Source organism: Notothenia rossii (genome assembly GCF_949606895.1).
Source record: "Notothenia rossii genome assembly, chromosome: 5".
Lineage (NCBI taxonomy): Eukaryota > Metazoa > Chordata > Actinopteri > Perciformes > Nototheniidae > Notothenia > Notothenia rossii.
The window spans coordinates 62,087,670-62,109,046 of record NC_136903.1 but is presented as its reverse complement, the minus strand read 5'-3'; the positions used below and the strand labels follow the sequence as shown (position 1 = coordinate 62,109,046).

General features: G+C 41.9%; 3 protein-coding genes across 6 annotated transcripts in view; 2 read left to right on the top strand and 1 right to left on the bottom strand.

Moving 5' to 3' along the window:
- Positions 1–21,377, top strand: part of LOC307039986 (plasma membrane calcium-transporting ATPase 1-like) — a 141,757-nt gene that overhangs the window by 22,815 nt on the left and 97,565 nt on the right. The window lies entirely within an intron of this gene.
- On the top strand, positions 1,914–15,860 carry LOC307038854 (uncharacterized protein). Its single transcript, XM_079680529.1, has 4 exons — positions 1,914–11,050; positions 11,323–11,600; positions 11,723–12,057; positions 12,193–15,860. Exons 1-4 carry the CDS (start codon positions 10,866–10,868, stop codon positions 13,000–13,002), a joined length of 1,608 nt encoding a protein of 535 aa, XP_079536655.1. The 5' UTR covers positions 1,914–10,865; the 3' UTR covers positions 13,003–15,860.
- Positions 16,014–21,107, bottom strand: LOC307041982 (E3 SUMO-protein ligase ZBED1-like). Its single transcript, XM_079685601.1, has 4 exons — positions 17,745–21,107; positions 17,092–17,599; positions 16,738–16,924; positions 16,014–16,590 (listed from the first exon to the last, which is right to left on the bottom strand). Exons 1-4 carry the CDS (start codon positions 18,349–18,351, stop codon positions 16,117–16,119), a joined length of 1,776 nt encoding a protein of 591 aa, XP_079541727.1. The 5' UTR covers positions 18,352–21,107; the 3' UTR covers positions 16,014–16,116.

Genomic DNA, 21,377 nt, shown 5'->3' with positions numbered 1-21,377 from the left:
TCGCGACCGACTTGAGCACGGGTCGGATGCTGCATTTTCCGACGCTCCCCAAACACATCACATCTCCGGCACAAATCACGGATGTAATGACAGATTTCATTGCGAGGTTGAAAGAGAACTTTGCCGGTCGATTGGATAGACTTGCTCTGCCCACAGACAGAGGTGATGGGCTTTGCCAGAGACCCCTTCACTGTTGCAATAGAGGGGGACGTATCAACCAGAGCAAAGGAAGTGGTCCCCTGCATCGACAAGGGGAAATATACACTGGAACTTATTGACATGCAACGGGCCAGCGAAGTTTTGGAGTGATGTCGAAAAACAGCAGTTCCCTAACGTTCAGAAAGTATCGATCTGTCTGCTCAGTATGTTTGGATCAACATACACATTTGAATCAAGCTTTTCACACATAAACTCAATCAAAAGTAGCACTCGCTGCTCCCTGACTGACAGCACTCTTCACCAATGTCATAGGATTGCATTGACATCCTATGAGCCAAAAATCACTGCTCTTGTTCAAAACAAAAAATGTCCCTTCTCCCACTGAGAAAATCAGCGATGACAAATCACAAATGAGGGGATAGTAAGCACCTAATTTACTATAGTAGATGTGTAGTGTAGTATTCATTCATATGTTAGTTACCCGTATCCCTTGTTATGGGTTTGTGCACTGAAGGGTTTGACAGTTCTTTCTGTATTCATTTAAATGCACTTTGTAATGTGTCTGGGTCAAATGTGACCAAAACGTTTGTTATTACTTGAAAAGTGAAAATAGTATTGCTACAGTACTACCTCTTTGCGTTACATTGGAGCTCTTTAGCTGTTTTTTTTGTATGTGAGGACATTTATTAAGACTGCTATTATTGTATTCAGTAAATGCACTTTGTGATGTGCCTGGTTAAAAAAAAAGTAACCTCAATATTTGACTTCTAAAGCAAACAAATGTAATGCTACAACTGTGCACTTTTTTTCAGATTCTGTTAAATGAATGCTAATTTGTTGTGTTTTTATGCACTTTTTGACGTAGCCTACCTTTGTTAGATGAACAATGAATACAAATTGCATGTTTTACATCGCAGTAATATGTGTTGGTTTAAAATGTGTCACTACCCGCTTTTTAAAACTGAAACTGAAACTCGACCAACAGCCAATCAAATAAACCCCCCCCGGACACACAAGCACGCGGTTTGATTGGCTAGCTAGAGCTTGTACTGGCATATGATTGGATTGGCTGACGCTTCCGCCGAAGCTTCAAAAGTTGAACATTGCTCAACCTTTGCAGCGAGCAACGCTTTTGAAGCTACGCTTCGCTCCCACAATGCAGTTCAGCGAAACGTGACGTCACCCAATTCAAAGTGAATGGGCAGAAGCGTTGAAGCTTCAACGCACGCCGACCCAGAAATCTGTCCGCTCCTCGCAGCAGCGGCAAGAAGAAGCAACGAGCCTCGCAACGTCCCAACCAATCGGAGCACACTGGGCTCATAGGGAGGGGGGGGGGGGGGGGCAGGAGCTCCAACAAGCCGTTTAGGAAAGAGTGAATACATATACTATACAGAGATGCTGTGTGAGAAACCAATGTGATTTTGGAAAATTGCACAATGTAAGTCTATTTTAGTAGACCTCAACAATAGAAATATGATCAGTAGAAATGGCCATGACATGGGACCTTTTAATGTCAAACCTTATATATTATTCATTAAACAGACTGCAGCAAACTAAGTCAGCTCCAGGACTGAGCAGCTGTTTAATTCAGACCTGTGTGTGTGTGTGTGTGTGTGTGTGTGTGTGTGTGTGTGTGTGTGTGTGTGTGTGTGTGTGTGTGTGTGTGTGTGTGTGTGTGTGTGTGTGTGTGTGTGTGTGTGTGTGTGTGTGTGTGTGTGTGTGTGTGTGTGTGTGTGTGTGTGTGTGTGTGTGTGTGTGTGTGTGTGTGTGTGTGTGTGTGTGTGTGTGTGTGTGTGTGTGTGTGTGTGTGTGTGTGTGTGTGTGTGTGTGTGTGTGTGTGTGTGTGTGTGTGTGTGTGTTCAAAGCTGGCAGCTTACTTGGCATCCCTCTGCAGCATGTTAACAACTGATAAAGATGAGAGAATAAAGAGAGCGATGCTGCAGGAAAGAGAGAGTATCAGAGCAGAGAGGCTTTTACTGATAGGCCTGCTGAACTGAAACACGCTGAACGAACATTTTTTGAAATACAGCATCTCAATTTGCCATAACTGTGTGTTTATGCGGTAGCCATTAATGTTTTATTTAAATTAGCTTTATCTTTGGAAGTTACTTTATCTGTGATCTAATAATGAAATGATGGCTGACGTCTCACTCTCATCACAAACTGTATGTAGCTCAAGGTAACTAGCAGCTGAAGAATACTGTCTGTAGTAACCTTGCATGGCAGCTGGATTCTTGCAAAATGACAAGGCAGAATGACGTATCACACAAAAATGTAACTTGTCAGGCTTCAATGGACTTGTTTGTAGCTAAAGGTGTGATTTAGGTGCGTTGAAAGAATAAAAAAACAATGGCATGCGGCTCCTAAAGAGGTTAGTGTAGATGCTATAATAGCATCAGTTATATTTACTAGGTGTATATCTTAATTTAAAGAAGAGCAAATAATCGAACTTGTGTTTTTTTTTAATCGAACTTATATTTTTTCCCGATCTTGTTCCGACTGGCCTTGGAAAGAGTTGGATTAACAGATTGTTCATGAAATCAGCATCCAAAGTATTTTACAATGTTTACCATGGCTTGTTCTGTGTAAACAAACCATTGGTGCATTGGGTTATGTCTTTGTCCTAATTGTAGTATATAAGGATTTAAAAAAAAAAGAAAAGGGATTGGATATTAAAATAAAAATGTTATCACAAATGAAGCCATCATTAGGATTAAGTCCATATCACATTATTCTGAATTGTATCAATATTTTGTTATATAGTTAATATTCTGGAAAGCTAGTTCAGAATCTGACGAAAAGGTTTTCTCAATCCAGCTAATTGATTGTCAAACATTATTTACAATCTATAATCGGAGACAATAAAGGGACAACAGCAGAACCACCATGGTACATTTACTTTCAGTCAGGGGTTCAATGATCTACGATTTTATGTAAAGAGTGTGTGTTGGTGATTTGTACCCTCTCAGAGATATTCAGACAAAGGTTTCGGTCAGAGGAGGAAGTGAGCAGATGGAGGGCCAAAAGGAAGTGCAGGCTTGATGGTTTCCTCATGTTGTGTTGGCAACCATCAGGATTTCACTTCCCTCTTCTAAACACAGCCAACAGGTGTTGTTTATGTGTGTGAATATGTGTATCTTTGTCACTTTTTAGTCCAACACTGGTATCTTTTTCACCTTTTTAAATACCCTTTTTAAACAATTAAAGTGCAAGTTCATTGGTTAAAGATCATATGAAGATATATTAAACACTACTTCCTAGTTTTTTGTTTGTACTAATTCTGACTTGTGTCACACTGCAATTTAAAATCATCTTATAATCCCGGTTTGATTGATGGTTCAATGCTGCACAGTTGACCGGTATTCAGAGGCACTAGGGTCAAAATATTCCAATATGAATATTTTTCCAAGATATTGGCAAAGTATCTTATTATGTTGGTGCCCTACTAACATTTTTAGAAATAATCAAATTGTAATGAAAAAAAAACTTCAGTAAACATGAGCACGCTGTACCACACCACGCTGTACAGGCCACCAGTTACATACACCATCATTTTGTAACCACTGATAGCACATAGTATATTTATTTCCATATTCATAGTGTGTAGTGATTTAAAAATAAGAGAATAAAGTAAACAGGTATACAATACTAATATGACAGTAAAAAAAAGTTGTTATTAATAAACAAGAATACAGTTAAAAAGGGAAGTGATTTGTAAAATATCCATAAAGAAAAAAATCTGTTTACAGTTCTGTTTCATATGGGTGTTGAGAGATGTATCCATAGATCTCTTCATGTTGCTCTCAAAGTGCACCAGATTGATGCTTTTAACTTCAACATTTAAAACAAATCTTCCTGGTGGTGCATGCCCCCAAACCCCCCTAGATGAGGTTAGATTCGCCCCCCCACACACTTAAATCATGTCCACATTGATATGAAACTAAATACATTTGCACACATCTTGTGTCCATATCTTTCTGTTTTGGTGGTCATTCCACGGTGCATGAATGCTCGGGTCATGGTCAAATATCTGGATTAAGAGGTTGCTTTTTCTTTGCACAGCATGAAAGAAACGCGAAATGAATGGGCTGTGATATGAGTTTTTTAAGCAGACGTTGAGTTCAATAATTTGTACGGCCCTCGAAGGATGTTGTAAAAATTGAAATGGCCCTTGAGAGGAAAAAGGTTCCCCACCCCTGCTCTAAACGCTCAAGTTTCACCGCGGCTGCGAGCTGTGTTTACTCACATCATTCAAACAAGACGCGCTGGCTTGGGAGCTACAACTACAACAAAATGAACATATTTTACCATGATTAAATTGTAAAGCACGTCTCTGAATGATGCCCAAGTAACAACATACTAATACCCTAGTAAAAACCATGAATTAATGCTTGACAAGTCAGCAGACAAGACGGAAGGCGAAAAACCTTTTTAAAATGCTTGTTTTCTGAATGAAGATCGGGTCCACCAGGCTAAGCTAACGTTGCATATGCTCATTCCACACTCATAACAACGGCCTACAGACATAAATAAACCAGCGACTGTATTCGCCATGACACAGACATTCTGTGGTTTGTAACTTTTGTCCAGTTTCTGAACAGATTGGCTTCCGCGAGAACAGGTCACGTGAATTTGACGCTGGAGTTGAAAAAATTGAACTCTTGCGTTTGACGCGGCACCGTTCAATTGCCTCAATCGCGTGATTCGCGCCGCGTTCACCGCTTCATGCTCGCCGTCGGAGCGAATTTGCGTCTGTCCGCGTCTCTGCATTGACTTTACATGTAATCGCGCCGCCCCCAAACATTGCATCGCGTTCTGTGTGAACACAGCATAAGTGGGGCTGTAGTCTGCCACAAAAGCAGAATCAGCCCTTGCAAAAACAGGGCTGGAAAAGAAAAATAGAGCGAAATGAGGCATTGCTAAATGCATGATCTGTTTGGTATTTTGAAAAAAAAAACTTCACAGACATGTTTTATATAGGTATGGCCCCACAATATATGTTTCAAATATAGCATGATAGGTCCACTTTAACTCCAGCTCTCGACACAGGTTCGGGAAAGCCCCATGAGCTTCTCGTTGTAGAGTGAAAATGGAACACACACGCTATTTGTTGTTTGTTTATATCACACAGTCTGTTCTCCTTCTCTTGGTGTATCACGCAGTCCGTCTTCCGGTTGTTGCCTCTTTTGAATCACGAATACACACTACCGCCACCTGCTGGTAAGGAGAGTTATTGCCACTCACGCATGCACAGTTCGTACGTGCAACTTGGCCGTCGGCTGAAGTCTTCGCGTTGTGTTCCAGTGCGACACATTGCCAAAACGCAGAGGCGCGAGGCGACGCAACAGTCGGGGTCCGTCTGTGTTAGTTCTTTGGTGTCAGCTTGGTGTGTCCGGGCCTTAAGATCTATGTTAAATTGCATCAAATGAAACACATTCAAATACATGACATTGTAAACCCACTGCCAGTCATTAATCAGAGAAGCATGTGGCAGTGTCAGTACAGATTAACTGATACAAGAGTTGCTAGTTTGATTACACCTATACATACCCACAGATTTCACCTGCATCATGTGCAAAATTCAGTGTACTGATGGCACTACCAATTTATAGTTACACTTAACCCAATGCACTTCTAGCTATTTCTAACTGCTCCTGCTTGTAACTGATTTTCTTTCGAAGGACACTGTGTCTCCTAAGTGTTGTTCCTGAAATTAAAGTTAAAATAGACGACCATTTAGCATCTTAAAATGCATCCCTGTTCGTATTGTGTGGAGGGAATGTCAAGGAATGTCCATTCACGCTGAATAATAATAATGCGCACTATAAATTAATTGGCTTTGAAATGAAGGCCGTCATAGCGTTAAGTATCAGCATTGCATTGCTGACCAGACGCATATCAACGAAAAGTGGATCCTCCCATGTCAGAAGTAGATTATTTTCAAATAAAAAAACAAATGTATTTGATTGTTTAAGCAGTGCTGCCATGGTTTCCGTTTTTGTTTTTTTAAACATCACCTTGGCAGGTCAAGGGACAGATGAGTCAGGATGTGTGATAGTTTTGTGGGGAATCCCTGCTGACACTCAGTCCTGGTTCCTGCTCAGACTGCAGACGCTGCACAGAGTCCCTGCTGGTTTGTTTCCTGTTTTCCTGTCAGTGTGATGTCGGGCTTTCAACCCGGAGCCCAGCCAACAGGGAACTCTGCAACACACACACTCACCCACACATAGTGTCCATCCGCCAGGTCTGAATCCTGTTGGTCCTGATTTCCGGTGTGTGTGTACTGGGCTTGTTGGTATGCAATGTTTGTGTTGTAGAGCTGGGCATGGCTCTCTGTTGTTCCATGGTGACTGCACACAATCAGCACCAGCCGTTCATCACAGAAACACACACACTCTGCTGCCACAGCCCAGATGCTCCAAAACTGGGACAATCTGTTAATACATAAAACACATCAGAAAGGAGCAGGGACCTGCTTGCTCCTCTGTTGTTTGGGGGGGGAAACTACTTTTGTATAAAGTTTATTTTATACTCTGAAAGTCGTTTTAACTTCAGATCTGGAGGTTTGATCTGTGACCTGGGGTCGTGTTTTTCACAGTTCAGATCCTTGAGCCGCGGCGCTGTGAGATCATGTGCTTAAAGAAACTGAAGTGGCTTTTCATTTCAAAGTTCACTAGGAAAAAAAGGGCACGTGAGAGTGTGTATGTGGTTGCACATAGAGCATTTTGTCATGTGACTTTTTATGACGATCTGATGAGTTCGGCTTTCAGCTTTAAAGGTAGACATTATGCTACGTCTAAACAAAAGTTTGACCTTGAACAAGACAGTGAGCAGTCAATTGTTCCTGATGTGTATTGGTAGGAAAATACATGTTAGTGGTTCTCGATAAAAGTGTTTCTGGCCTTGAAAACATATTTATGTTGTAGTAAAATCTGGAGCTGAAGCACTGTAAAAAGTTGTGGCAGGTGAGGTTAGTGTCAGAAATAGTTGAGGGCAAAAGTTCAAATTGTCCAGGAATGAGGGATTATTGCCCCATTAAGGGGACACATCATAATTTGTAGTTATTTACCTATTCCTGCGTTTTACTTGCACTGTAATGCTTTTTGCAGTATTACATTTCAAGTTTTTATTTGTATTATACTTTATTTTGCATTGTTAGAGGAGCCTGGGACTTGTTATTTGTATTGCCGAAACAATTTTATGCTCTTTGAATCATTCTGTCAGGTACCTGCAGGACTCTGACATGTCATCATGTCTACGGTGCTGTAGATCCTCTTACTGACCACAGAGAAAAATGTGTCCGTTATCGCCTCCTTCATCACATTCCTCCCCTGAATAAGACCCTGTCACACTCAGCTGATCTCTGATTGGCCAGTTAGATACGCCTCCTCCCATCCATCCACATGAATGGCAGCTTGTGTTTTCTGCCACGCTCTATGACAGCCCGAACGGTTATTTGTCATAAAAAAAAACAGGAATGTTTGGTGTTACATTGTCCAACAAACAGCAGACTGTGAGGCTTTTCCCCCTCTCTGCCTCTCGGTCACAAGATGCTCCAACAACAACAGTCATCTGAGGCTGAGTAATGTGCTGTCTCACCGCTCAGGGCTGGAACAGGCTCTTGGGTGTTGTGGAGTGTTTCACTGCACAGTAGGATGTGCACAACAGAGTGTGTTTTGACTCCAGGAAGTGCAACAGTCAGATTAGGTTGTCTTGGTTTCACTGTCGTAAAACAACAACCTTTAGTCCTTACCTTCATGTGTTTTTTTTGTTTTTTAAGATGTCTTCCTTTTTTGTTGTTGGTCATGTAATAAAAAAAAAAGGTTTGGTGTAGGACTGTAACTAATGATACTTTCATAATCAATTAGTTTGTGGATTTAGAATAATTCGATCGTTTTAACAAATTCAAAGGCCAAACATTTTGAAAAATGTTAATTCAATTTCCTCAAGCCTCATAGGAACATTTTTAAATGTTTTGGTTTTGTTCAGTCCAAAAACAACACGATATTCAGATATAAAACAGATATATTTGCATAAAAAATGTATCTTGGTTATAACGTGAGGCAAAGATACTGCGTGAATGTAACAGAACAGGAAGTAAGATATTAAATAGTTTAAACCGGTCAACAATTGCAAAAGCGTGTTGATGGTACTTTAAAACACTTGAGGATGATTGCTGCTATTGATGTCAACATCTGTGAAATCTGATGCACAAAGCAGAGTTCCGTTCGAAGATTTCTTTGCCGGTCAACATGTCCGTTAAAGTTGAAATCTTCCGGACAAAATTAGAAAAGTGCCGGTCAAAGGTCTTCTTTGTTATTTATTGAGCGTTAAAACCAATTGATATGATTCGATATTAAACAAACTAATTATAGTAGATTAACTACATTATTCAACAGTGTAGAGTAATTTGTAATAACATGGGATAAACGGAGCACTCTCTCCTTCTCCTGACAGCCCGTCAGTATCATGCAGCTCGCGTATCCAGTAATGAGTGACCCGACAGTAAAACTTAGCATATCTATAACTAGTTTAGGTAGTTTGAGAGGTAATTAAAATAGCTAAGCGTGATTTTCTAACCTGAAGTGTGTGTTTTGTCCGCTCACCGCTGCATGTGATCATGCAGAGCTGCGTGTCGACTCGTCAGCAGCAGCTGATCTCTCTCTCCCGTCAGATTAGACTTTACTCGCGTTTATGTCCATATCAATCTAGCTAGTTCTAGCTAATGAAAGGACTACCTGCTTATTAAAAGACACCTAAACAATAAGCGTCGCTATGCAACCGGGTGAGGCCGCAAAGTATAGTGCAGCATTATGCATTTGTTTACATGCCCACCAGAGGCATTACCAACAGATCAACTCACAATCAACCCATACAGGACATCTCTTTCTCCACATTTAGTGTTAGACATTAGAATTGACTATTCTTGTCTGTCACATACTATTCTTGTCTGTCACATAAGTGGCGCAACTGATGCGGTATTGCGCTAAGGGGAAATGATTTTGACCGGAGAGATTTAGATTTGCCGGTCTTCAGCATATTTTACCGGTCATAGTCTAGTAATTACCGGCTAACGGGAACTCTGACACAAAGACAGGAAGTGCATAAATTAACATTGAGTTTGACTTAAAATGTGACCCGCTCTATCGAAATCAGTCGGAAGTCGCAACGGCTCATTTCAAAATAAACGTGGATTTGAGTAAAAAACTAGTTTTTCGGGGTTTTGGTGTTTTGTTTGATTTCAAATAAACAACGTCTTGGCTTTCAGAATCTGAAACTTTTATTTCCAAAATCAAACGATAAATACATGTTTGAAGCTTGTAATGGGAAGATGACAGCTCTCACGCTGCTCTTCCGCAGCGCTGCCCCCCCTCCCTCCGGCTGACATTATGAAGGAAAAGCGTATAGTAATCATAAATAACACGGCAGAGTCCGTGATAGTTTATTTTCATCTGATTTCAAATAAACAAAGTCTTGGCTTTCAGAATATTAAACTTGTTTTGCCAAATTCAGATGATAAATACAACTTTGAAGCTTGTAAAGGCATCATTACGAGCGGAGAACGGAGTAACGTAACGTCACAGCTGGCATAACAACAGCCGGTGTTTCTTGTGAGGGTTTTCCCCGGGAAACCAACACAATACACACAAACGCAAAATACACAAACACACACACACACACACTATATAAACCAACATTATTCCTCGCGACCTTCACCCAGTAAAACGAAAATATTTTTCCTCCGTACTTTGACAATTTATTAGCCGCTAATCAGATCGATGGATTCAAGAGAAGATCAAATCGCAAGACTGTTGAACTCCAACATTGTGAGAGGGACAGCCTCTGATGAGCAATGGGTTCAGCTGATCACTGATTACTTTTTGACGGCACCGGTTGAAGTTTCCCCGTTATCCGGCTCCGATTTAGAGTCAGACAGCCCTGACACTGACAGCAGCCCTCAGACCACGGATGCTGAAGAGGATGAGGACACCACAGAGGAACAACCACTGCTGAACGACCCGGTGGCTGAGACACTTCAGTCCGTACGGCATTATGTGAGCGAGGACAGCGCTCAAGAGATTGAGAGGGCCCATGACTACAGGTGTAGCTGTACATTTAATGATGGAGTTCCCTGTTACACCCGTTACACCCCTGAGGAGATGGTCAAGAGACGAGACCAAATGAATGAAATGACTAATGGTAAGTAACGTTATAACGTTATATTATTTAAATACCTTTGACTGTGGTAACGATGTGTGTGTGAGTATGGGTTAGTGTTAAAAACATAACAACAATTAAAATAATGCTCACATAACCACCTACAACTTAAAGTTGGCTAATACTCATTGAAAAATTATTGTGGTGAACATTTTCATAAATGTTTCAACCCTACATTTTATCCACATGGGGAGACATATTTTTTTGGCTACCCCTTAAATCACATGTGGCCCCAGCCTAATTATCTAAAGATGTGCAGAGATAGGCAGCTACAAATGTATTATCTCATGTGAGAGCAGTTTACTCTGGAGTCACTGCCAGACTAGCCTGTACTTATTATTACCCTTTATAATAGATAGAATATGTGTGTATGGGAGTGTGTTTAACATAATACTATAGGCAATGTGTGGGGGGTGGGCCTGTGTGTTCTGTTACACGTTAAAGATTTAAGTTGTGTGTGATGAGTGATTGACACAACACATTATGTAATGTTATATGATTTTCCAGGTGAAAAGCATTTGGTGCTACTTGGAAAGATAAGCTCCAACATAAACCTCTCCAAAGAGACCGCTTGTGCAAAGAGAGGACACCAAAAGGAGCGGAAACAGCAGAGAACGTCCTATTTCTTAGATGGGCACAAAATCTGCCGGGAGACTTTCAAGTTTCTACATGGGTGAGTTTGATTTTGAAAAGGCTACTTCACTTTTGGTAGTGTTACTATTTTCAAATGAAGTGGTAATAAGCCATGCATGAGTTGAACTGAGTTTGACAATAACTGAATAGAAGCAGAATTTACAGCAATAGTAATACATAAATAAATAAATATATATATATATACATGCTTTTACATAATGAAAAAATACAACGACAATGTATATACTACAATGCATACATTAAATAAAGCCATAAAAAACAATCAAAGACTGATGTTTTAAACCATTCCAGAATTTCTCAAGACAAGCTGACAGGTATCATCAAGTTCTTCAAGGAACATGGCTTGGCCTCAAGGATAAGACGTGGTGGTCGTGTGGTGACCAAAAGGGTGTTGTCCTTTGAAGACATCCAGCGAATTGTACGGTTCATTACCAACTTTGCAGATGTCTTTGCCATGCCACTTCCTGGACGGATTCCAGGGTTTAAGAGGACGGACATCAGTGTTCTACCAACAACTGAGACCAAGTCCTCTGTGTGGCGGAAATACAAGGTTCAGATGCAGGAGAAGGGTGGGTATTTTCTTATATTTTAATCTTGTTTTTTGGGGGTTTTTTTACACGAGGAAACCTCAATGGAAAACTAATGATGAGTAATCTAACAATGCTATCTTTGTCTTTAATCACCTTTCCAGGTCACCGTGCTGCTGGCAACAGCACATTTAGGAAGCTGTGGAAGGAGCTGACTCCCAGTGTCATTATTGGGAGGCCGATGACAGACCTATGTTGGTTCTGTCAGAAAAACAACATTGCCATCTACCGCAGCTCCAACTTTCCCGACTGTGTCAAGTCAGCGAAGCTCAGGAAGCAGGAAGAACACCTCCGCACCGTGGGGGTGGAGCGTCAGGCTTACCAGGAAATGGTCGCCAGCTGTAAAGAAACAGCTAGAGAGCTGGGTGTCAAATTAGGACCCAACCAACCCTGTAGCAGAGACATCACCATCCACTACAGCTTTGACTATGCACAGCAGGTGAGGTGTGTGAATGTGATGAATGCTGTGATAATCCAGAATGTTTGGAATGTAACAATATGAATATTCACACATTTTTAGAATTAGAGTATAGATCACTCATTAGTTAATTCATCTGTTGGTCTGGTGTTACAGGTTCACTACCCCAGTGACCCTCTCCAGCCCGGGCCCATTTACTTTATGGTTCCCAGGAAGTGTGGACTGTTTGGTGTCTGCTGTGAAGGTGTTCCTCAGCAGGTAAACTACCTCATAGATGAGGCTCATTGCAGCAGCAAGGGTTCCAATGCTGTCATTGCCTACCTCCACCACTTCTTCTCTCAGTATGGGCTTGGGGAGAAACATGTTCACCTGCACTGTGACAACTGCTCTGGTCAGAACAAAAACAGATACCTCCTCTGGTACCTTGCTTGGCGGTGCATGGTGGGACTCCATGAAGATATCTCCCTCAACTTTCTTATTGCTGGCCACACCAAATTTGCACCTGACTGGTGCTTTGGCCTGTTTAAGCAGCAGTTCCGCCGCACACCAGTGTCCTGCCTGAAGGACATCAGCCAGGCTGTCAGGTCCAGTACCGTCACTGGAGTCAACATCCCCCAGCTGGTTGGCAATGAGTCAGGGGAGACCTTCGTCAAAACAGACGACTGGCACAACTTCCTTGCCCCCAGCTTCAGACCGCTTCCAGGTATCAAGAGGTACCATCACCTACGCTTCACCAGTGCCGAGCCTGGAGTGGTCTACGCCAAGGAGTTTGAACGTAAAGAAGAAGAATCCTTCAAGCTGCTACGCACAGGGTGCTTTACTGACCAGGAGGCACGTCCCACTGAACTGACTCCCCCTGGGCTTGATGAAAAACGGCAGTGGTATCTTTTTGAGAAGATCAGAGAGTTCTGCACTGAGGAAACCAAAGACATCACCTGCCCCAAACCCTTAACACCTCATCCTTAATGAGTGAGAGTGCATAATACATCAACACTATGTAATTCTTCTATAAATGCTGTAAATATATATTTCAAATTGGTTTTAAGTACTGTTAGCTACTCTGTTGATTGTTTGCTATTTTTATATTGTGTAGTATATTTATCTGTTCTGTTGCTTGCTTCTTTCTCTAAATTAGCTTTTGTGCCAAATGATTCTAATGTTGTTAGAGGTTAACATGCAATCAGTTCATTTAAGTATTTATTCATAGTGTTTTTCATAAAAATTGTATATTGATGATTCTGCACGGGGGTATGGGTGTGCACGTGAGTACGGGCGTGCACGTGAGTACGGGTGTGCATGTGGTCTGGGTGTGCACATGGCCATGTACATGGGAATAGATGTGTGCGCATAAGCATGTGCTCAAACATGACCAAAATACATACATAAATTGATGAACGTGCACGTGAGTTCGGGAGTGTACGGGAGTGCACGTTGGTACGGCGTGCATGTGTATGTGAGTGCCTTTGTTCCATGTATTGATGTATGAAAGTGACAACAAGAGAACAGTATATTGTGTGTGTGTGTGTGTGTGTGTGTGTGTGTGTGTGTGTGTGTGTGTGTGTGTGTGTGTGTGTGTGTGTGTGTGTGTGTGTGTGTGTGTGTGTGTGTGTGTGTGTGTGTGTGTGTGTGTGTGTGTGTGTGTGTGTGTGTGTGTGTGTGTGTGTGTGTGTGTGTGTGTGTGTGTGTGTGTGTGTGTGTGTGTGTGTGTGTGTGTGTGTTTTTGTGCAAACAGCTCTAGATGAATTCGTTTTATGGTATGGTTCATTTGAATAAATACCTAAGAAAGTACTGCAAACTTTGAAGGCCTTTTTCTCAAAATCATGGTTCGATGACATTCATTATGTAAAGTGATGTATTTTGCTTAATATTTGGAGGACAAAAACAATATTGATATCATTAGAAAGCTAAGAATCTCATCTTTCCAACAGTGTATCAAACTCAAAATGTGTTTCAGGGTCAATGTGACTGAAAATGATAGAGCAGGTCACAAATGTTCAGAGGAAATTCTTCTCTCTGAACGTCAAATGAATGACCATGAATCTGCTTGGAAATCATAGGAAAAGACATGATATACATATAATTAGGATTTTTGTGACATGCACTTTCTGAGGAAACTGTTCTCCCTTAACTCCATGGCAATAAATACCTTGGAAATTGTAAAAAAACAAAACATGTTATACATATTTATAGATCAGTGTGACATACACTTTCTGAGGAAGTAGTTCTCTTAAGTCCATGGGAAATAAAAGCCTATAAATAACATTGGAAATCATTAAAAAAAATACATGAGATACATATTACATTGTATCTCATGTACATTCTCTTAAGAAAAATCTCTGAAGTCCAAAAAGGTCTGGTCATCTTGTCTGTAGTCATGAGTGCATTTCAGAGAGAAACTGCTCATACCTTATTCAGCATTTGTCTTGGTGCCAATTTGCCAGAATGTTAACACAAGCTGACAGATATTACACTATGTTCCTGCATTAGAGGAGAGCTGATAAAGACCAGGGGTTCCAAAGATCAAGTTCCCCTTGATAGTGAAAGAGGTGTGTTTTTCTGCCTGAATCTCCCAGTTTGGCTCCTGCTGGTCTGTAAGGACATTTAACTCAAAGAGTCTGCAGCATGAGTCTTCAGCAGAAATCAATCTGTTGGACAGGGGGACTCTCCTGAGACAGCCCGTCATCTTACGGATGAATAATGGTCATCATAATGACTCCTGCTCTATGATGTAGACCTGACCTCCTCTGCTGATGGTCACATTGATTTTTTCCTCTTTTCTTACTGGCTCTTTCATTTATTCCTTTGATTGACAGGATAAATGTAGCTTCTATATATTTTTCAACAGCCTGTCCTGGGGCTCTGTGTTTTTGTTGCTTCCTGCGATGTACCATCATTGATTAGTCCTCCAGCCCAACGGAGAACAACCTGCTGCTGCCTGGTTGCTGGGTAACAACAAAACAGCCCCCTGAATATCGTTAAATACAGTTCGAAGAGAGATCCCTGTGATGCGGGAGCCTTTCAGGAAGATTTCCTGCATTGTTTAACAAGAATGGACTTATCTCCGATTTACATCAGATATGAGATCAGTCGTTGGTCAGCTCCAAGAAAAGTAAAAAGTACCTCCATAAGGAGTTCAAGAAGGAATCTGTTAGTTTATTCCATTGTGTACCAAGAGCTAGAACTGCAGTAACAGCAACGTAGTTTACTGTAAAATGACGGCGGCACTGATCGAGGTTTTCTGTAACTGTCCAAGTCTGTTCACATTTGCTTTTCCATGAACCCGAGCCCATACCGTGTCCCTGTTACCGTTTACTTCCCTTCTGTCTTCTTCTGTTGATTTCCCTGATGCCCAGCACTCTCTAATTCTCTTTTTACTTTTCTTTACTGGGGACAGTTTAGCAATCATGAATCCACAGTCTCATGCTCTCACAAATATAAAAGTAGATATTCATAAAGTATTCCATGTTGTTTTTCTGATGGAGGAAACTAATGTTTGTTGTCCAAAGCTGACTTTAAATGAACAAGTACTACTACTTTCTGCTGATTGATATGACTTCCCGCTGTCCTTTGATCCTCCTTAGCAATGGTCTGTTCTCCTTAGCAGCAGCAGTATTTTAGCGAAAATGAGCTGACTTCTGGAATTTCCATATTGACCAATAAGACTTGAGCATTCAACTAAGCTTTTAATTAGTGGTGGGCATAGATTAATTTTTTTAATCTAGATTAATCTCACTGTATTCTTGGAATTAATCTAGATTAATCTAGATTAAAATGGCTCATTTGAATTCTGCCGAAGGCATTCAGAATATGTGTGCTACCCAAATAATGACTAAAAGTAAGTCTTTGAGAACGGGTTTCTCAAGCCAGGTGGTGCATTAGACCAGGGGCTCATCTCCAGTTTCCAAAATGCATCACAAACTGCTTGAGAAAGCTGTTCTATGATAATTGGTGATGAAAATAAATCAATGACAATGAGATGTACTTGTGTTTATTAACTGTTTATTTTTAGTTGAACAGTAGGCCTATATAACAGGTTGTAATGAACTGTTTACAGTCAGTAGCTTTGTGTCAGTCAAAGCTCTATTTCTCCTTCTTCCACCAGTCACTCAGGCAGACCAGTTTGTTCACATTTTCTGGTGACAAACAAGCTCTCCTCTTCTGCACAATATGGCCTGCTAAAGAAAAAAGTCTCTCGCATGGGACAGTTGTGGCAGGAGTCCCCAAGTATTTACGGGCAATTTGGGCCATCTTACCATAGACAGCAGTGTGCTCTGACCACCACTTCAGTGGACACTGATCTAGACTGGCACTGGGCTCTACCTTGTACCTCTCCACTGTACTATCTTCTGGTGTCTCCTCATCTGATTCTGAGTCGGATCCCATCAGTAGCAGGGCTGTTTTCTTCTTGGGTGGCTCAGGGTTCTCCTCCCTGAGTGGCTGCAGAGCAGGTTCTTCTCCCTTCATCAACTCACTTAGCTTTGCCCACACTGGCTCCCTCTCTGCTCTGGGCAAGCACTTGAGGTCCTTAAATCGTGGATCTAGAGCAGTCGCCACCTTTGATGAATAAAAAATAATAATTATTGATTGATGAAAATGTCACTTTCCAAATCCAACCTCCATATTTCTTCATGACTTATTCATCTGGCTTTACAGTCTATTATGGTCATACAATGTAGTTATCTTCTGGTCACTCTGACATACCTTAAGCCATTCCAGGTTTATTTTCTCCCTCCGCTGGTTGAGGTCCTTGATGAAGGCAGCCTTGAATCGCACAATATAGGCAGGATCATCATCTGAGATGTTCATCGCGTGCTGTAGGTGGCACAGGGCAGGTAGAACCACAGAGCAGGATACATACTTATCTCCACCAAGGAGCTCAGTGATGTACCTACAGACAGACAGACAGACAGACAGACAGACAGACAGAAAAAAATTATTAGTGACAGATTAATTTAACTCAGATTACACATTTAAGGGCAGGTGTTTCTTACATACAAAGTGACATTTAAAAACTTGTATGCCAATTCATGAACACACTATCTTTTTAGACCATACCTGCATGGCTCCAGCAGTTTCTCTAGCTTTGCCAACTTCTCATAATCCGCATTTGTTGGGAGGGCCAGGTTGTGCTTCTGCAGCGACAGCGTTGTGTGCAGTGCGTCTCTGTTGCGCCTCACGCGCTTTATCATCTCAAGAGTGGAATTCCAACGTGTTGGAACATCTTGCACGAGTGACTCCTTAACTTGTCCAAGGGAGGATTGTTGGACATTTAGCTCGTCTGAGTTGGCCGGACTGTGTTTGAAATGTCCGACCACTTTACGGCACTTGGCCAGTGCACCATCAAAACCACCTTCCCGAAATGACACTACAATAGCTCTCTGTACAACATGCGCAACACAGGGCAAGTGCTCGAATGGAAGTATCCTCCCTGCTGCCACCATATTAGGAGCGCTATCTGTTCCAATAGTGCTTATTTTGTCAGTTATCCCCCACTGATTAGCGACGTCGAGGAACTGCCTTGCACACGCTTCTGCAAAGTGACGCTCCTCTGTTTTCATCACACCTAACGGACAGACAAAGTAAATTAGAATAATTTCACTACTAGTAGTAAACAACTAGCAATTATCAAGAAGCAAACATAACGTGGTGGTAATTAAAAGGCTACGAAATTAAATTATGTAATTTAAAAATGACATAACGTAGCATACCTAAAGCGAAGGAGTGAAGTTCCCAGCTAGCATCGATGAGGTGTACTGTAACGCCGAGGTAGTTGTCGTTGTTAACGGACGTCCAATGGTCCCCAGTCAGTGCTACAGACCTCGTCTCTACCATCTTCTCAACTTTCGTAGCTTTCTCTTCTGCGTGCTGGTCATGTATTCTCCTCATGATAGTTCGCCTCGCAGGTAGTTTGTAAGATGGGTCACCTGTGGCCGCCTGGAGAACAAGCTCGAGCCCGTCATCTTCAACCACGCTAATGGGCCTGCAGCTGGTGGCAATCCACTGAGCGAGGAGACTAGTTAGCTTGACTGATAGAGCTGTGCTGACGGGCTTGCCTCGGTTGCACTCAAAGATAGTTGTTTGACGACGAGTCTTCCCCCGCGCTACATCAGTGCTCGGCCCGGCATCTTCCGCATTAGCTAAGGGATGCTTTGCGTTTAGGTGGTACTTGAGACTGGATGAACTCCTACAGTAAACTAATTCCGCATTGCACAAGGTGCAAACAACCTTATTTTTGTCGAGGTTTCCATCGGGAAGCTTCTTAAAAATAAATTTCCCCTGAAGCAAACCCCGCGGCTTCATTCCTGCTGTATCCATGTTAGCATGTCACGTTTAATGTGGCTGATTTGACCGGGGTCAGATCCATAGACCGTAGAAGAAACACAGGTCAAAGACTCGATCTCGCCCCCTACAGTGCAATTCGGCTAGGTATACATCCGCGCTAAATTATCAAGGTGAAAGTCATCATCGCTTGCGTAGTATAGACCCAGCTCCCAACCCAACTTTGAGAATAGATTAACGGCGATATTTTTTTTTATCGCCGACAAGAGTCTCACGTTAACGCAGCACGTTAACGCCGATAACGGCCCACCACTACTTTTAATAAATACCATTAACGCTAACGTAAGCACGCAGTGTTACAGGAGTAAACAGGGAGGCAAATAAAGTTGACTTTCGTTTTTTTTATATCAATCAATTATACGTTGATGTACATTTGGAAGCCATTAGATTAGATTTAGCAAGTTTTGCCAGCAATCTTAATTCAGTCTATAAAAGATCAGTGTTCATGTCAGGCGACCTGTAGCTGTATAAAGCACACAGTTCAACAAGATCAGGTGTCAGCAGGAACAACGTCATCAGCTTATCAGACCCGGACAACTGTGAATGGAATTATCATTATTTTGTATTGCATCACACATAGGAAACACATTTTGAATTTATCATCCTTTTTTAATTATTATTAGTATAATTTCTTTAATGTATTATTTTGTGAATTATATTTGATCCCCCTGCTTAAATAAATAATTTAAAAAGTCGAAAAAAAAGGCTTCCCATCTCTAATTATTACATGCTGTTTGAGAGGCCCTGAGCTCTGAACAATAACCTACTTTTTAAATATGATGACTGTTTTAGGTCAACAGGCTCACTATGGGGGTTAACCAGGGCTCGATATTAAGGACTAACCGATGGCCCGGGGCCATCTAGTATTTAGCTCGGGCAATGAAGCCTCACCTGCTGGTTGCCCGATCGGGCAATCTATTATGCCAGTATCATGCAGCTCGCGGATCCAGTAATGAGTTACCCGACAGTAAAACTAAACATATCTATAACTAGTTACGGTAGTTTGAGAGGTAATTAAAATATCTACGAGTGATATTCTAACCTGAAGTGTGTGTTTTGTTCCGCTCACCGCTGCATGTGATCATGCAGAGCTGCGTGTCGACTCGTCAGCAGCAGCTGATCTCTCTCTCCCGTCAGATTAGACTTCACTCGCGTTTATGTCCATATCGATCAGATCCAGCTAGTTCTAGCTAATGATATGAATACCTGCTTATTAAAAGACACCTAAACAATAAGTGTCGCTATGCAACCGGGTGAGGCCACAAAGTATAGTGCAGCATTATGCATTTGTTTACATGCCCACCAGAACCCCGAGGCATTACCAACAGATCAACGCACAATCAACCCAGACAGGACATCTCTTTCTCCACATTAAAGAGCAACTTCCAGGTTAAAGAAACCTGTGAATAAATGTGTAGGAAAATGATGAATACACTAGATTTTCAAAAAAATATACAGAAATATACACTACAGTGACATCTAGCGTCGTTTTTGTAAGAAATGTTCACTTCCGCATAAAAAAGCCTCGGCACGTGACCTCCCGCGTGTGACGTAACACGGGGGACACAAGGGGGAGAGCGGCAGGTGTAACGTATTAATAAACATGGGTCCCAATGCTAGTTTCGACACAGAAGAAGTTGAACATGAATATTCAAATGCATATGACGGACCACAACCTTATAATTATGAGCCTGCAAGGCGTCCAAGAGACCAGGAGCAGCCAAGGATTAGAAGAAATAACGGCAAAAACGGGAAATTGAGCTGTGGTGTGAGGAGAACCAGAGGAGAACTTAGCAGCTATCTTGGTGAGTGACCGGCGTTAGCTACAGAATGTTAGCTAATGTCACATCACAACATTGTGAAGTTAGCTATCATATATCAGGCTATAACTAAAGTAGTATTGATAATATAGTAACGTTACTGGCAGGACTGTTGATACTGATCCATAACAGAAACTAATGCGCAAGTATCAGCCGTATCTTGCGTTACCTAATGCAACTCCATACTACGGTGCTGTGTACCGGAGAAGAGACGCGAGATACGGCTGAGACTTGACGATCTGGCGGAGAAAGGTCGTGGAGCCTCCGTTGATATGCCGTTGTAAATGGCTTGATGGAAAGCAGGTGTGTAGTCGGGGAGGGTGTGCAGCTGATTGCAGCAGGTGAGTGGAGGTTGAGCCGGGAGCCAGGAGTGACAGCCACCACGCACACACAAACAACACAGACAGGGGAAAACAAACAAACACAAAGGAGACGGCTGGAGCAGTACAGCCACCACAGCGTTACCTAATGCAATGTCTTACGGTGCCGTTTACCGGAGGGGAGAGAGAGCAGCGAAGGGGGTGAGAGAGAAGTAATACGGTTTCCTGATAAAGCTGTATGTGCTGCAGGGAGGTGGATGCACAACGCACCCAGGAACGAACTCTAGCTCCGGTCCTTTTTACTGTGGACTCGATGTCCTGACAGGCTGGTATTTGTGCAACCTGCACAAACACAATACTGCACCATGATTACAAATGGTGAAATACAATGTAAAACTACCGAAAAATACCAGCTCCTTAAAACACAACCGCTCTATTCAACGCAACTCTACTATACCCGCGGTCAGAGAGCGGAGATGTGTCCCCTGCGTGATGTAATATGACGCGTTTGACGTATGACCTTAAAAAAAAGCAGTTTTTAAGAGCAGAGCTCAAAATTGCTCCTTTCCCTCTGAATGCCTGCCCTTATGTCTCGTAAAACATATCAAATCCTGCATTCACTATTTTAATTGTAATTTTCAAGCAAGTTTAAGCATAAATGTAGAATAAATAAAAACCTGCAAGATGCTCTTTAAGTGTTAGACATTAGAATTGACTATTATTGTCTGTCACATACTCTTCTTCTCTGTCACATAAGTGGCGCAACTGAAGCGGTATTGCGCTAAAGGGAAATTATTTTGACCGAAGAGATTTAGATTTGCCGGCTAACGGGAACTCCAACGTCACCATTTTGTGTGCTTCG

Bases quoted from the DNA above. Each gene is read 5' to 3' on its own strand.
- LOC307041982 (XM_079685601.1), bottom strand. From the start codon at position 18,351: ATGGATACAGCAGGAATGAAGCCGCGGGGTTTGCTTCAGGGGAAATTT. The intron at 17,600-17,744 runs GTATGCTACGTT...TCTGTCCGTTAG, and splicing joins ACTTCACTCCTTCGCTTTAG to GTGTGATGAAAACAGAGGAG. The intron at 16,925-17,091 runs GTATGGTCTAAA...GTCTGTCTGTAG, and splicing joins AAACTGCTGGAGCCATGCAG to GTACATCACTGAGCTCCTTG.
- LOC307038854 (XM_079680529.1), top strand. From the start codon at position 10,866: ATGTTATATGATTTTCCAGGTGAAAAGCATTTGGTGCTACTTGGAAAG. The intron at 11,051-11,322 runs GTGAGTTTGATT...AAACCATTCCAG, and splicing joins ACTTTCAAGTTTCTACATGG to AATTTCTCAAGACAAGCTGA. The intron at 11,601-11,722 runs GTGGGTATTTTC...TCACCTTTCCAG, and splicing joins GGTTCAGATGCAGGAGAAGG to GTCACCGTGCTGCTGGCAAC.